The 15,581-nt window shown below is 45.5% G+C and overlaps 3 protein-coding genes across 3 annotated transcripts; 2 read left to right on the forward strand and 1 right to left on the reverse strand.

The window, feature by feature from the left end:
• Nucleotides 1–5,695: 5,695 nt before the first annotated feature.
• Nucleotides 5,696–6,589, forward strand: LOC139112349 (uncharacterized). Its single transcript, XM_070673322.1, has one exon. It carries the CDS (start codon nucleotides 5,696–5,698, stop codon nucleotides 6,587–6,589), a length of 894 nt encoding a protein of 297 aa, XP_070529423.1.
• Nucleotides 6,590–7,356: 767 nt separating this feature from the next.
• On the forward strand, nucleotides 7,357–7,743 carry LOC139112350 (uncharacterized). The gene has a single exon (XM_070673323.1). The coding sequence runs from the start codon at nucleotides 7,357–7,359 to the stop codon at nucleotides 7,741–7,743; it is 387 nt and encodes a 128-aa protein (XP_070529424.1).
• Nucleotides 7,744–14,822: 7,079 nt separating this feature from the next.
• On the reverse strand, nucleotides 14,823–15,302 carry LOC139112351 (uncharacterized). Its single transcript, XM_070673325.1, has one exon. It carries the CDS (start codon nucleotides 15,300–15,302, stop codon nucleotides 14,823–14,825), a length of 480 nt encoding a protein of 159 aa, XP_070529426.1.
• Nucleotides 15,303–15,581: the final 279 nt, after the last annotated feature.

The following is a 15,581-nucleotide window of genomic DNA, read 5'->3' on the forward strand; positions in this document are numbered from 1 at the left end:
ACCGAGTAGATATTTAATTGGACCAATATCCGTTACATCAAATACAGATTTTGTTATGTGAATGACATTTAATAAGGTTTGATCATTCAAGCCGAATACAATAAGGTCGTCTACGTATACTAATGCTAAAGCTTTATCTTTTAATGTATATACGCAATTAGTATATTCAAATTTTTCAAAACCTAATTCTCGAAATTTCTTATCTAACTCAATATGCCATTGTCTGCCGCTTTGATGGAGTCCATAGAGAGCTTTCTTTAATTTTACGATTTCTCCTCCCGCTCTCGATGATTCCTGTGGCAAACGCATGTATAATTCTTTATCTATTTCTCCATAGAGATACGCACATTTAACATCAAGATGTCTATGTTTTCATCCTAATTTGCCAACTAACAATGAAGCAAACAATCTGATTAATGTAAAATTTATTACTGGAGAATATGTTTCTTCATAATCTACTCCAGGTTTTTGTGAATAACCCTGAGCTACCAAACGGGCCTTATATTTTATAATTTCGCCTTTAGTATTACTTTTTATATTAAATACCCATCTGCTTCCGATGATTCTTTTATCAGGAACGTGATCGGCTGGTTCCCAGGTTTTTCTTTCACGAAGTGTGTTCATTTCGTCCTCCATGGCTTTGACCCATTCATTCTTTTGGTCACTTTCAATAGCTTCCATGACCGTATCCGGAATGTTTACATCAATGTACATGGCTTGCGGTTGATTAGGGATTGAGTCTTCGTCACTGGATGTTCGCGAATCCTCCCTTTCCTTATCTTTTTGACCCCGATCTTCTTGCTGACCTGGAATATTCAAAGTTTTAAAATCGAACAAATTTGGATAATATTCAATAGCGTGTTTTTCGCAATATTGACGAGCTTCTTTGTGCGATCTAATTCTGCTTCCGTCTTGAGTATAATAAGTCACATCTATGCGTCCGACCTCAGTTCCTTTTGTTCTCTTTTTCGCCACACGTCGTAGAGGTGTGATACTTGATGCTCGTAGTATTATTCTTTCGTCAATTTTCTCCTCTTCAGATGGTGTTTTCATTGGTGATGCTCTTCCAGGTGATGTGATAGCATCAGCAAATGTTTCCTCTTCATCAGATTCTTCAGGCATTGTTTCTTCATCATTGCAGAAATCATAGTCTACGTTAGATTCTTCTGATAGTGGTTTGTAGTCTTTTCCTCTTTTTCTTTCGTCAAATTTCACGTGTATTGATTCCGTGATTATTCTTTCTTCAGGTATATAGACTCTATAACCTTTAGTTTTTATTGCATACCCGACAAGAATTCCTTTCTTCGCACGTGTATTTAATTTGCTTCGCTTTTGTTTAGGTATATGAACGTATGCCAGACACCCAATGGTTTTTAGGTGTCGTACTGAGGGTTTTCTTCCTGTCCAAGATTCATAGGGTGTATGCCCCTCAAGTTTCTTATGGCCACAGCGGTTTCTTAAATAGACAGCTGCGCTTACTGCCTCTGCCCAGAAATTGTTTGGGAGCTTTCCTTGTATTAAGCTACAGCGAGCGCTTTCCATTATTGTCCTATTGAGTCTTTCCGCCTCCATTTTGTTCGGGCGTATTAGTATTTGTTCTCCGTATTTTTATACCGTCTTTCTTTAATTTATCTTCAAATACTTTGGCGCAATATTCCAAACCTTGATCTGTGCGAATTGTATTTATTTTCTTTCCATGTTGACGCTCCATTTCTTGTTGGTATTCCTTAAATTTATCAAATACTTCATTTTTGTTATTTAAAAAGTAAACTGTCGTATACCTGGAGAAACCATCCACAATTGTACAGAAATATTTTTTTCCACCTAGGAATTTTATTGGAGAAGGGCCCCACACATCCATATGCAATAATTCAAGTGGTTTTTTAGATATTATCTTTGGTATGGCCTTGAATGTTGCCCGTGTAGATTTTGCTTGTTGATATATTTCGCAAATACCTAGACTTCCATTGATGTCCTCCAGACCCATTACCAAGTGTTTATTAGCCATTGTCTTTATTGTTTGTTCATTACAATGACCCAGGCGTTTGTGCCATGCAGCTAGTCCCTTTATTGAAGTAACACAGTTTAATTCTGTGCTTGTTGTTTCAATAAATTTTCCATCTATAACGAAAAGGTTATCTTTCAGTGGTGCTTCAAAATACCACTTACCTGGTAAGTAAATTTTTATTTTATCTCGATATATGTGTGCTTGGGCTCCTGCTTCAGCTATGCGTCTTCCCGACATCAGGTTTCTATGCAGCGATGGTACATAAAGTACTTTCTTCAAGATTAAATTCATCGTTGACAATTGGAGCTGTACTGTTCCTACACCTTCAATTTTTAGGTTTCCACCTGGAACGCGCGCTAGATCATTTTCGCATTTCTTTAAGTTTATGAACAAAGATTTATCACAGCAGAAGTGATCCGTTGCCCCTGTGTCGATATACCATTTACTGCTTTCTTTATGATCAGTGACATTTGCTTCGATGAGAAATGCCCCTGTTTTATCCTTAGAACTTTCCATTGTTGTATGCGTAACATTTACATTTTTCGCTTTACAGTCTCTAGCAAAATGGCCAAACTTTCCACATTTAAAACACCTACTTTTTTGCTTTACATCTTTTATGTTTTGTTTTATGTCTCTTTTAGGGTTTGATGACTTTGTTCTTATCGTTAATGCATTTGCTACTGGTCCACCGTTGTCCATTTTCTTAGTTTGTATCCGCCCATATTCTGCCAGCAATGCAGTTCTCACATTAACCATTGTGAATTCTTCGTCTTTATATTGATACAATTGCCTAACAACACCGTCGAATTCCTCGGGAAGTCTTGCTAGCATTTGATATGCTATCTCATCCGATGGTATATCCTTTCCAGCGTTTTTTAAGTCGTGGACGGCTTGCATTACTCTTCCTAGAAATATGCTCATTGTCTCATCAACCTGCATGTGCAGATTGATAAATTGTAATCTGAGCGATGCGATCCGTGCCCTTGAGCTGGGTTCATATGCGTCGCTCAGCATTTTCCATGCCTGTTTTGGATCTTCTGTGTCACCAACTAGCATCTGTTGTTCTTCTTCTAGTAACAAATAAATCGTCGCCATTGTTTTTTCTTTCCCGTGTACGAACTGTTTATAATCCTTAGATGTTTCGCCTGGATTTTGCTCTGTTCCGGTTATATATCCGTAGAGTCCTCTGTCCATCAGTACTGCTTTTGTACTGCGTTTCCATAATTGATAATTTGTGCTATTCAGTAACGTTACGGGACGACGAATACTGTCAGAGCTTGAGTCTGCCATGGTTATTTTTTTTCGAGCTTTTCTTTGTCTCTTCTGAACTGTACTTACTGTATACCACCTTATCTTTCTTCTAGTGATTTACAGACGCACTTTATTTTCATGCACAGTTCACGTATTTTCCTTTTATAAAGAGACGGGCGTAATTTCTGGGCCCATAACCATGTTGGAATATAATAAATGTTCAAATAATGAACTTACGCAGTGTGGTTAATATAATTGTAACGATGCCCCCGGAATAAGCATCGTTCCCGGAGAAGAACGACCGAGACGACCATCCTCTCGGACAGGAAAGGGAGCGCGGGGGCTCCCGAAGAAACCGATCATCGGTGCGATATATGTGAATTATAACAAGTATCGCGTAACGCGCAAAGTCCCGCGGAACGGACGTACACGAGCGGCCCCGAGCTCATCCGATCGAGCGCGACGCGCACGGTACTGCGGAATACCGCGGCCGGCGCCACGTACCAGGATACCCCCGGACGTCGCCTTTTTCCAGATAAAAAGGCGAACTTGGAAAAGTCGCGCACCGTTATCGTTCTGTTCGCCTCACAGCGAACATCCGGACCGACCGACTCCTGGAGCAAGCAGAACAACGGGGTGGAGCGAACTCCGTCTCGGTCAGGAACTCCTGACGCTTGCACCGCATAGGAATCTTCCTAACAGCCGAACGCAAGTCTAGACTCGTAAGACCGGCTCGTGGGGTGAAGCGCACTTCGCCTCCTTCGAGCGATCTCGATCCCGGATCTACAGTCGATTTGCCAAGGCGAAATATCCTTTCGCACCGTTGCACAAACCCGGGGTGGAGAGCTCTCCGCCTCGGCCGAGTACTCTCGGCTACTGCAACACCGAACAAGTGCTCCATCCTCCCCGCTATCCGAAAACCGCATTCGCGTCGCGATCTACGAGTTAGCTCGATCACCGCGTCTCGCGCCGCGTGCATCGATCAAGCCCCGCCCAGGCCCGCGACTCGGGGAAATATTCGCGCCGCTAGCCCCGCGATCCGTTAGGGCGTTGTCTAGGCGGATGCCGAAAACTTGTAACGGCCCGCCCGGCATAGATCCGTGTATTGATTACCGCCGTACCGATCCGGCGCATACACGCGCCAATTACCGCGTTATCGTAAACGTTCTGTTATATTCGTGTTTGTCCGGCGACGTCTCAACCACGCGTTCGTCACAGTTGGCTTATTGTACATTGTTTTATTAATTGAATAAATCCTCAATTAATTGTTACACACCACGTCTCGTGCATTTTCGGACCTATCTATTCTCTCGCGAATCCTGTCCGCCCGGCGAGCACGTCCGGGCACTTCGGCTTGCACGACATTCGCGGCCACGAATTACGGTCGTTTCATAATATATTTGAATATATATAAAGAGAGTGTTAACAGTATAAAGGCTCGAGGCAGACTGACGGTCCTGCCGAGCGAAAGACCGCATAAAGCGCATAGGGAGAATATTCTTATCTCCCCTTGCATCCTCTTATCTTAGAGATACATAATAATATATATATGTCGGTAGTATAAGGAAACTACATTCTTTAATTTCTACACTAATTCGTCACATTTCGGTGACGAACGCGAATTTCGAACGGTCGTGGAAGCTAGTCACGGACTATTACGACAAGCCCCGTCATCTCGTCCGCGCTTATCTCGATAACTTCCTAGCCGTGCCAAAATTGAAACGCGAATCAGCGGAAGATCTCCGCCAGCTATTCCACACGCTGCGTTCGACTGTAAATTCCCTCGAAAGTATTGGCCGGCCTATTTCGAGTAGCGAGGATCTGTTCGTTCACCTCGCCGTCAACTTGCTCGATCCGCAGACGCGCCGCGAATGGGAACGAACAATAAACGACTCCACCGCACCACCGAAGTATGCGGCTCTGGAGACGTTTTTAGAACGCTGCCTTCACACGCTGGAGGCAGTTGCCGTGAATAAATCCGAGAACGCGATCTCGCGACCGGTCGGTGCCGCTGCCAAGCAAACGCGAAATCACGCAGCTCGAAAGGCGGAAGCTAAACTGGAGAAAAAATCGGGCCGCTGCGCGCTCTGCACCCGGGATCATTTTCTTCTTTTCTGCGAGGAGTACCGGAGGAAGAACCCTGCCGAAAAATTGGCTGTGGTTTGTGATCGCAAACTGTGCTTAAATTGCCTCGAGCAACATCAAGTCTCGGCATGCAAGTCGAAGAAGAATTGCGCGGCGTGCGGCTCGCGCCATCATTCGAGCGTTCACGACGTGTGTCGCGTGGAAGAGGCGTGCATTACGAGTCAAGCGGCGGGCGGTTCGCGCGCGCGAGTATCCGCCGTATTGCTGGCAACCGCTCGGGTTTTGGTCGCCGACCGCTTCGGTAAGCGGCACCTTGTTTGCGCTCTGATCGACCAGGGCTCCGAGTGTTCCATGGCCTCGGAGCGGCTCGCGCAGCGGCTGAGAGTGGAGCGAGCTCCCGCCGCCGTCTCGGTTTTCGGTATCGGTGGCAACAAGGCGGCGATGTCGCATTCCTGCGTGCAGATCTCCGTCTCCCGACGCACGAGCGGCCCTGCTCTGCGCGTGAAGGCCTTCATGCTTCCTCGGTTGACGGCTTACGCCGGGAAGCTGGATTCACCCGTCGGACCGTGGCCTCATCTTCTCGGGTTGGAGCTGGCCGATCCCGAGTACGCCGCCGCGGACGCCGTGGACCTCCTGTTTGGCGCGGAGGTATTTGCGTCAATAATTCTGCCGGGTTTGAAGAAGGGTGGCCCGTCGCATCCGGTTGCCCAAAATACGAGTCTCGGCTGGATATTGTCGGGTCAGGTGGGCGACTTACTGCGCGCCCACCCCTCGCGCTTCTTTCAATGTCGGATTGAAGACGAGCTTATGAGCCTGGTGAGAGGCTTCTGGGCGCAGGAGGAGCTGGGTGCTGACCGGTTAGCCCCGTCAGTGGAGGATGAATCGTGCGAGCGTCACTTCCGCGAGACGCACTCTCGCGCGCCCGACGGCCGGTATCGCGTTCGGCTGCCCTTCCGGCTCCCACTGCCCGACTTCTTCGGTACCAGGCGGCTGGCGTTGCGGATGCTCGAGCAGACCGAAAAGAAGTTCCGTCGCGACACGAAGTTCCAGGAAACTTACCGCGACTTCATGCAACAGTATGAGAGCCTGGGGCACATGACCGTCGCGTGCGACGACGACAATGCGGCAAGGCAAGCCAGCCGTGTTACCTCCCGCACCACGGCGTTCTTCGGGAATCGAGCGCTACCACGAAGCTGCGGGTGGTTTTTAATGGCTCGGCTCTCGGATTTTCTGCCGGGTCCTTAAATCAATTTCTGATGACCGGTGCGAATCTACTGCTTGCTCTGGCAGACGTGCTTCTACGGTGGCGACGTCATCGATTTGCCGTGGCGGCGGATATTGAAAAAATGTACCGCCAGATCGAGGTCGACTCCCGCGACCGCGACTTTCAGCGCATCCTTTGGAGGGGCGATTCAGAGTCGGAAATTCGCGAATTTCAGCTTAATACGGTGACGTACGGGCTCTCCTGCGCTCCGTTCCTGGCGATTCGCACCCTTCGGCAGTTGGCTGACGACGACGGGACTGCTTGGCCGTTGGCGGCAGCAGCCTTGGTCAAGGACACCTACATGGATGATGTCCTCACCGGGGGGCCGACCATCGAGGCCGCCCGAGAGATCCGGTTGCAGTTTACGCGGCTCTGCAGGGCGGGCGGATTTCCCCTGCGGAAGTGGTCAGCCAGCGATCCGGCGATTTTGGAGGGTATCGACGACGAGGACCTGCTGCGTCAAGAGCCACTTTGGTGGCTTCCTTCCGAGGGGCACCTCACCTTGGGCCTTCGGTGGTTCCCGTGCCGCGATGACTTCTCCTTCGCCGCCCCGCAGCTGCCTCTTGAGATTATTTCGCGACGTTCCGTGTTGTCTCTCGCTGCTCGTATGTTCGATCCGTTGGGCTGGCTGGCTCCCGCTACTTCCTTGGCGAAGATTTGGATCCAGTCGACCTGGCTTTTGGGCGTCGACTGAGATGCGCCCCTCCCGGAGGCGCACGCTCTTCGCTGGAGGTCATTTCACTCGGAGATGGCGAGCCTGGAGGACATTCGTGTGCCGCGATGGATGGGCTGCGGGGAGGCCGAGACGACGTCAGTTGTCCACGGTTTCGCTGATGCGTCGGAGCGAGCGTTCGCAGCCGTCGTGTACTTGAGGTCCGCGGCCCCCTCCGGCGGAGTCAAGGTTCGACTGCTCGCAGCCAAGACGAAGGTCGCGCCTCTGAAGACCGTTACGCTGCCCCAACTTGAGCTGTGCACTTCCGCGCTGCTCGCTAAATTTACCGCACATCTTCGTGAAGTTTTATGTTTAAGAGAGCCTCCGGTCTTCTGGTCGGACTCTACAGTGACTCTGGGCTGGATTCAGGGTCATCCGAGCCAATGGAAGACGTACATCGCCACCAGGGTCAGCGAAATTTAAACGTCGGTCCCTGACGCAGTTTGGAGACACATTCCGGGCCGCGACAATCCGGCGGATTGCGCCTCAAGAGGACTCCTCCCCGCCGAGCTGCGGGATCACGAGCTCTGGTGGACCGGCCTCTCCTGGTTGTGCCGAGCTCCGGAGGAGTGGCCTGCACCAGGAAACGCCGCGGAGCTCTGACCTGCCCGAGCGTCGAACTCATGCTCACGTATCCCGTGCCACCGACGCTGAAGCCCCCGAGGACGAGATGTTGACGCGCTTCTCAGACCTGAAAAGACTCTGCCGAGTCACTGCGTGGTGCCTTCGCTGGCACTCTCGGAGGATGCCGCCGACCTTGAAGCCCGCCCAGCCGAGCTTTCTCACCGCCGAAAAGCTAGAGGAGGCCCGACTCCGCTGGATACGAGCCGTGCAGCGCTCGCACTTCTCCGAGGAGCTTGCTTCGCTGGAGTCCGGCCGACCGGTGGCGCCCCGCGGAGGGCTCGATAAGCTCAGTCCGTTCCAGGACGACCGAGGGCTGCTGCGAGTGGGCGGCCGCTTGGAGAACTCCGCTCTTCCGTTTGATCGCAAGCATCCGGTGATTTTGCCGTGCGACTCCCACTTGACCCGGCTTGTGGTGGAGGCCTGTCATCGCCGCGCCTTGCACGGGGGCGTCCAGCTGACCCTGAGCGCCCTCCGTTTAGATTACTGGGTTCCTCGGGGGCGATCCTTAGTTAAGCGAGTGATATTTCGTTGCGTGACTTGCGTCCGGTGGCGCGCATCGTCCCCTCAATCGCTGATGGGAAACCTCCCCTCTCCTAGAGTCACCTCTTCGCGGCCCTTCCTCCATACGGGTTTAGATTACGCCGGGCCCGTCTGGCTCCGGTCCTCGAAGGGTCGAGGGCAGCACGCGAATAAGGGTTTTCTCGTCATTTTTGTCTGTCTGAGTTCGAGGGCCGTTCACTTGGATGTAGCCTCCGACTATTCGGCCGACGCGGTCGTGGCCGCTTTACGTCGTCTTATGGCTCGTCGGGGCGTTTGTCACACCATCTACAGCGATTGCGGGACGAACTTTGTGGGCGCGGACGCGCAACTCCGTCAATTGTTTGCCGCGAGTCATCGTGAAGCGCAGCGTATGGCCCTCCTGGTGGCCGGCGATAAAATCCGGTGGCGATTTAACCCCCCCGCGGCGCCGAATTTCGGGGGCTTATGGGAAGCCGCGGTCAAGTCGGCTAAGCACCATCTGAGAAGATTGATCGGAGAAAATCGGTTAACCTTCGAGGAGATGTCGACTCTTCTAGCGCAAATAGAATCGTGCTTAAATTCGCGCCCGCTCGCCGCCCTCTCGGATGACCCGGCTGACTTGGCCGCCCTTACCCCGGGTCATTTTTTGATAGGCGAACCTTTGTTAGCGCTCCCGGAGCCGTCGCTGTCTCTTGAGCCGTCGAGTCGCCTGTCTCGCTGGCGACTTTTGCAGCAAATCAAGGATCATTTCTGGGACCGCTGGTCCCGCGAGTACCTGCACTCGTTAGCCCACCGGCCGAAATGGACTAAACAATCCGAGGAGATTCAAGTTGGACGACTTTGTTTGCTCCGGAGTGAGGCGACGCCTCCTACTCGTTGGCCCTTAGCGCGCGTCGTCGAGCTAATTCCGGCTAGCGATGGCCCGGTTCGCGTCGTCCGCGTGCGAACCGCGACCAACGAATTAATTCGCCCCGTTAATAAACTTGTATTATTACCCGCTAGCGAAAAATTCGTGGACTAAAGTAATTGTAATTGAGCTCTTGCTTGAAATCGAGTTTGTTTAATTTTTTTAATGAATTTTTGTTTTTTTTGTTAAACGGTGGATTGTTAATTCGTTCCTTCCTATAATGCCTCGCTTAGTTGCTCGCGCGCCGGTTCCCCGTTCGGGAAAGGCGGGCGGGGTGTTCGGAACGAAATTAGAAGCGAATTGTTTTGGCTCTAAAAACATGTGAGAAGGATCCCGCGGCTGCTCGCCTTGTTGTCGAGCCTCGGCACCGAGCGAATGTTTAGGTCGCTTCGGCTGCCTTTGGTCGGGTTATCGCCGGATCGCTCCGGTTTTGGCGAGAATCTTGTTGCCAAAACGGAACGGTCTGGCGGCCGACCCTGGGCAGGCCGGCGAGCGGGGAGGGTCCCTCGACCGGGAAGAATGTCCCGCTCGATCGACAGCTTTTAGTATCTAGAGAAAACGCGAAGGATCGAGACAAATCGCCGCTTGCGTGGATCTCGGTGTGGCTTCCTTTCTTTTGACTCCGACTGTTGCTTGCAGCGGAGTGAAAGCTACGCGGAAAAAAATCGTCGTAAATAGATGTAATTGTAAAATAGATACTCGTTGTAAATAGACTGTTCGTCCAAATTTAGAATTGCATTCATTGAAAGCTCCTGACTCTCGTGTTAAAGGCATTTCTTACGCGCGTCCAAAAAAGGGGAACCGCGTTTCTCTACGGTGAAAAGCAGCGCTGATTCGTGGAAGGAAGGCGCTTATTTCGGATATTAAATAATATCTTTATATCAGAGGTGTTAAAATGTAAAACTTTTGTAGTAATTTAGTATTTCTTTTCTTTTTATTGATAAAAATAAGTGAATAACAATTTGGTATGTAATACAGAATTCTTAAGAAAAAATAAAATGCTGGTTGAAAGATTAAGTGACACTATTGTTACATAAATTCTTTACGAAATAATATAAATTTATATAAAATATTACAAAGTTGATTTAGTATTTGTTTTCTTTTTATTGATTAAAATATTTGGTATATAATACAGAATCTTAAGAAAAAATAAATAAAATATTACAATGTTGATTTAGTATTTTTTTTTCCTTTTTATTGATAAAAATATTTGGTATAGTATACAGAATTTTATGAAAAAATAAAATGTTGGTTATTAAAAGATTAACACTGTTGTTATAAATTCTTAACCAAGTAATATAAATTTATGTAATTAAAATTGTGGACGTGAAGACGAACATCTTTTTGAGATCCTTAAAAGTATACCTGCAATAATATATAAATAGTTTAATTAAAGTATTTTTATGTTTTATATGATATAATAAAAACAATGTTATATGTATACTTACATTTAAACTGAAATATAAATTGTTTGGTGCTTGCCGCCTCCACCTCCTTGGCCGCGCCCGCGACCGCGTTCGCGTCCGCCTCCGCGTCCGCGTCCGCCTCCGCGTCCGCGTCCCCGTCCGCGTCCTCTGCCTTTGTTTTGGCCTCCTCGCTGCCAGCGGGGTGCTGGAAACAAAAAAAATTAAGAAATATATTTATAAATAATATTATAAATTAATTAAGTTATTAAATATACTCACGTCTGGATAATTTTTTTTCTAGATCTTCGATTTTTTTTTTTAAAGACTTTACTGTTTCTTCTTCATCTTGTATATCTTCAAGGGGAGACGCGTGGCCGGTAGCGTCTCTTCTAATAATGATCTTTTGCTGATTATTATCGCGGCGAGATGGCTGCTGCTGAGCAACCACCGGTTCCTCTTTGCCATTATCATCTTGGGCAAGTGCTTGCACTGTTAAAATTGGCTCCTCCATGTTACTGAAAAATAAATACATTATTATTAAATATATACATTATTAATATTAATTAGTTTTTTTCTATTTTATTTATTACTTACCATAAATTAAAAATGTCGTCCTCCGTGCCGTTCATCCGTAACACAAAATTTTTTTTGGTTTGTGCTAAATTTCACTTTAAAGGGGTGAAACCACTCCTTACAAATAGAAGGGTTATTTGCTGTTTTCGATATAACTCGAAAACTATTTAAGATATCAAAAAAAGTTTTATACAAAAGTTTTATAGTAAAAACAACTATATTTTACTGCTGTAACAGAATTAGATAAAAAAAAATTTTTAACAAAATTGTTTATAAAATTACAAAAAGAAATTTTTTTTCTAATTCTATTATTGCAGTTAAACGGAGATGTATATAAAGTATTTATTGTCTCCTTAGAGGTACACCGGGACTTTCGTATCCCATAAACTTTCTTTACATTTCTCTTTTTTTTATATAACCATAAACAACAGATATAAACATAATACTTAACATATAAACATAACGTAACATAACATATCATAACGCAACTATATAAACTTTCCTTTCAATATCACTTTTCACTGCTTCTTTCTTTTATTCTATTTCCTTTTCATTTCTCTTTATAATTTCCTCATTTACTTTTACATTCATTCCTGCTTGCCACCTTTAATCCTTTATAAACCTTGGCCTTACAATATTTCCTTATTTCTATCTTAATTCTACCATTACAATCTTCATTCTTCTTTATACCAATTCCTGAAAATAAAAATTTTATCCTACTTCTTCTTACACCTCTACCTTATTGATTACGCGCCGAGAGAGAGAGAGAGAGAGAGAGATCACGCTTCCATTCATACCTTTACATATTCTGCCTTATTCTACCTTACACTCCTACCTTGGACCCCCGCTTCCGACGCTCTTTATTTTACTTCTCCTTCCTTTTCAACCTTTTTCATTCTTCCATTCACACCTATCTTTTCCCTTGTCCTTTCCAATGTTTCTAGCCATTCAGCCCCCCTTCCTTTCTCTCCCAAAATTTTCTCCACCATCTCCTCCCAGCTACTCTCATTTCCCCAATCTATACATTTCTCCCATATATGTTCCCACGTTTCTTCTTTCTCAAGACACATTCTACATTTTCTTTTCTCCTCCCCCTCCCAATATTTATTTTCCCTCACTTCCTCCCCTAATCTGAACTTTGCTATCCTTTGCCATTTTTCTTCCTTCCAGCCCAGCTTCAGATACTCTGGTATCCCTTCCTCTTTTACCTTCTTATAATACTTATTAAACCTTGATTTTCTTATCGTTTCCCATCTTTTTTCTCTTTGCCATTCTTTGTCTTTTTTTACCAAATACTCCCCCCTTATTTCCCCTCTTTCTCTCAAATCTTCCACAACTTTTCCAGACCACCCAAATTTTTCAAAAAATTTCTCCCTTTCTTTTTCCCATTTTCCTTTACTTCTTCCCTCCCTCGCTCTTTCCTTCATTTCTTCCCAGCACCATTTAGCTAGTTTTCCGCCTTTTCTTTCTTCTAGCCGTTTTTCACACTTCCACGCTTTCATCCCTGCTCTTCCCTTCAATTTGTCCCTCTGTAGCTCCTCTCTTACTATATATCCTGGTACATATCTTTTTACTCCCAGCACCCATCTCAGGTATTTTTTCTGCAGTATCTCTACCTCCTCCCTTCCTTTCCACCCCCATATTTCAACACCATAATTAACAACCGACCATACCAGTTTGTCAAATAGCCATATTTTTTTATTCCAATCTTTTCCGAACTTTCTCTTTTCTACACTCCATATCTGCCTCATTATTCTTGCCACTCTTTTTACTCTGTCTTTTACATGCTCCCTCTCTTCTCCGTTTCTCATGATCATATATCTCAAATATTTAAAACTTTTTACTTCCTCTTGTTGTAACCCGAACCCCGTTACAACACGGAACATGACGCAAAGCATTTCAGCATAAGATCTCGTAATAAAATAACATCGGAGGATGCGATATCAGCAAACCTCCTTAAGCAATTAAATAATAAGAAAGAAAAGAGAGAAACAATTGCGAGAACTTATTGCCGAAATCGCTAAGGTTGCATTCGCCGAATAACCGAAGTTCGGCATTGCAACCCGATGACGCCAAGGCCCTGCGTCACTATTAAATAACCGCGGACCGTCACGGGCGGGCAGTCACGTCAGAGTCCGTGTAGTAAAACGATACCGCGTAGTGATTCAAGTTCGGTTGCGTGCCGTGAAAGAGAAGACCTCGCGGAGCCGAGGACGCGTGACAACGCCGGAACGCGCACCGAACCAACCAAGGAAAAATTGAGGGAAGCGAAAGAATTATAACGCAAAGTTAAATAAAAACAAAGTGTATTTCTTTATTCAAACTTTATCGCCCTTTCCCCTCGGATCCCGAAAGACGGACCCCGTGCACCGGCTGCGATGCAACACTCTATTTCCTCCCCTTTCCAAACCCATTTTACTTTCTTCTATCTCCGTCCACCCTTTCTACATCTCATTATCTTTGTCTTCTTTACATTCACTTCCAGACCTTTTTCCTTCACATATTCTTCCATATTTTTAATAATTCCTTTCATTCCCGCCTCATTTTCTGCCATCAATGCAATGTCATCTGCATACGCCAGCGAGTAGAATCTCTTATCTTTTATCCTTATCCTTCCCCATCCTCCCTTTTCTAATTCTTCATCCAAATCTGCTAATAAGAGAGTGAACAAGCTAGGGCTAAGCGGACATCCCTGTCTTACTCCCTTTGTTGTCTAAAACTTTTTCCTTATTTTCCTTTACTTTAACTTTATTCACTGTTTCCTCCAAAACTTCTTCACATCTTCTTATCAATCCCTTCCTTACCCCCCTTTTCTTCATTGTTTCCACCAATATTTTTCTGTTCACAGAGTCAAAAGCCGCTCTCATATCAATAAATACTATTACCATTTTTCCTTCCTTTTCTTCTATTTTCTTGTTTATCAAATAATTTAAAACATATATCTGTCCCACTATCCCCATGTCTCTTCTAAAACCGGCCTGACTCCGTGGTAATATTCCTTTCTCTTCTATATTCTTCCTTAATCTTTCTGCTAACACAGATGCATACACTTTGTACGTTGTCTGCGTCAGCGTTATCCCTCTATAGTCTTCTACCTTTTCCCCTTTTCCTTTTTTTAGCACCGGAACCACCACTCCTTCTCTCCATTCCCCCGGCATCCCCTCCCCCCTCCATATCTTCTTACACATTTCCCATAACTTTTCTTTTACTTCCACCCCTGCCCATTTCTAAATCTCATTTTCAAGTCTATCACTCCCTGCTGCTTTTTCTTTTTTCAACTTTCTTATTACTTTCTCAAATTCTTCTCTTTCTATGTCTTCTTCTTCCTCTTCTCTATCTCCTCCCATTTCCCCGTCTACTCTCCATTTTACTCCACCTAGCATCTTTCTAAAGTAACCATCCCACTTTTCAATCTTTATTTTTTCTTCCATTTCCTTTCTTTTCTTTCTTCCCTTGTTTACAATTTTCCACACTTATCCCTTCGTTCTAATCCTTTCTATCTTTTTCTCCCATCTCACTTTTTCTTGCAATTTTTTCTCCTTACATAGACTCTTATATTCTCCTTTCAACTTTTTATACTTCTTCCCGCAACCTTTCCCCTTCCTCCATTTTCGCATTTCTTCCTTTACTTTGCATTTATTTCTTCTACATTCTTCATCCCACCATCTTTCCTTAGGTTTTTCCCCCACCTCCTTTTTCATTTCTTTCTTTACTAATTTCTTCGTTTTTTCCAGTTCCTTACTAAAACTTCTCAAATTTTCCTCCATTTTATCTTCTTTTTCCCTTCTTTCTTCATACTTTTCTTTGAATATTCTTCTCTCCTCCTTATTCCAATCTAGTCTCGTACTCTTTTTTTTTTTTTTATACTTAAATCTTTTCTTCTTTCTTCCATCCCTTTTTATCGTCACTATTAACGGCAGGTGATCTGAATCCACTTTCTCCCTCACCTTCATTTCTATGATTTTTCTTTTTGATTTCACATTACTAACAACATAATCTATCACCGTTTTTCCTCTCCCCCCCCCACATATGTCCACTCCCCCTTTTCATCATCCCTTATTCATCCATTAACTATTCCCCATCCTGCTTCTTCCAGAACTTTACAGAATTTTTTTCCTTCCCCTGTAATTTTTTAATCCCTTGTTTTCCTTTTCCTTTCTTCCTTGTCTTCTTTCTCATTCTCTTCGTCCCATAATCCCCCCTCCTTTCCCGTTCTCACATTAAAGTCCCCC

Source organism: Cardiocondyla obscurior, linkage group LG28 (assembly GCF_019399895.1).
Source record: "Cardiocondyla obscurior isolate alpha-2009 linkage group LG28, Cobs3.1, whole genome shotgun sequence".
In the NCBI taxonomy this organism is placed as follows: domain Eukaryota; kingdom Metazoa; phylum Arthropoda; class Insecta; order Hymenoptera; family Formicidae; genus Cardiocondyla; species Cardiocondyla obscurior.

Bases quoted from the DNA above. Each gene is read 5' to 3' on its own strand.
- LOC139112351 (XM_070673325.1), bottom strand. From the start codon at position 15,302: ATGAAGGTGAGGGAGAAAGTGGATTCAGATCACCTGCCGTTAATAGTG.
- LOC139112349 (XM_070673322.1), top strand. From the start codon at position 5,696: ATGGCCTCGGAGCGGCTCGCGCAGCGGCTGAGAGTGGAGCGAGCTCCC.
- LOC139112350 (XM_070673323.1), top strand. From the start codon at position 7,357: ATGGCGAGCCTGGAGGACATTCGTGTGCCGCGATGGATGGGCTGCGGG.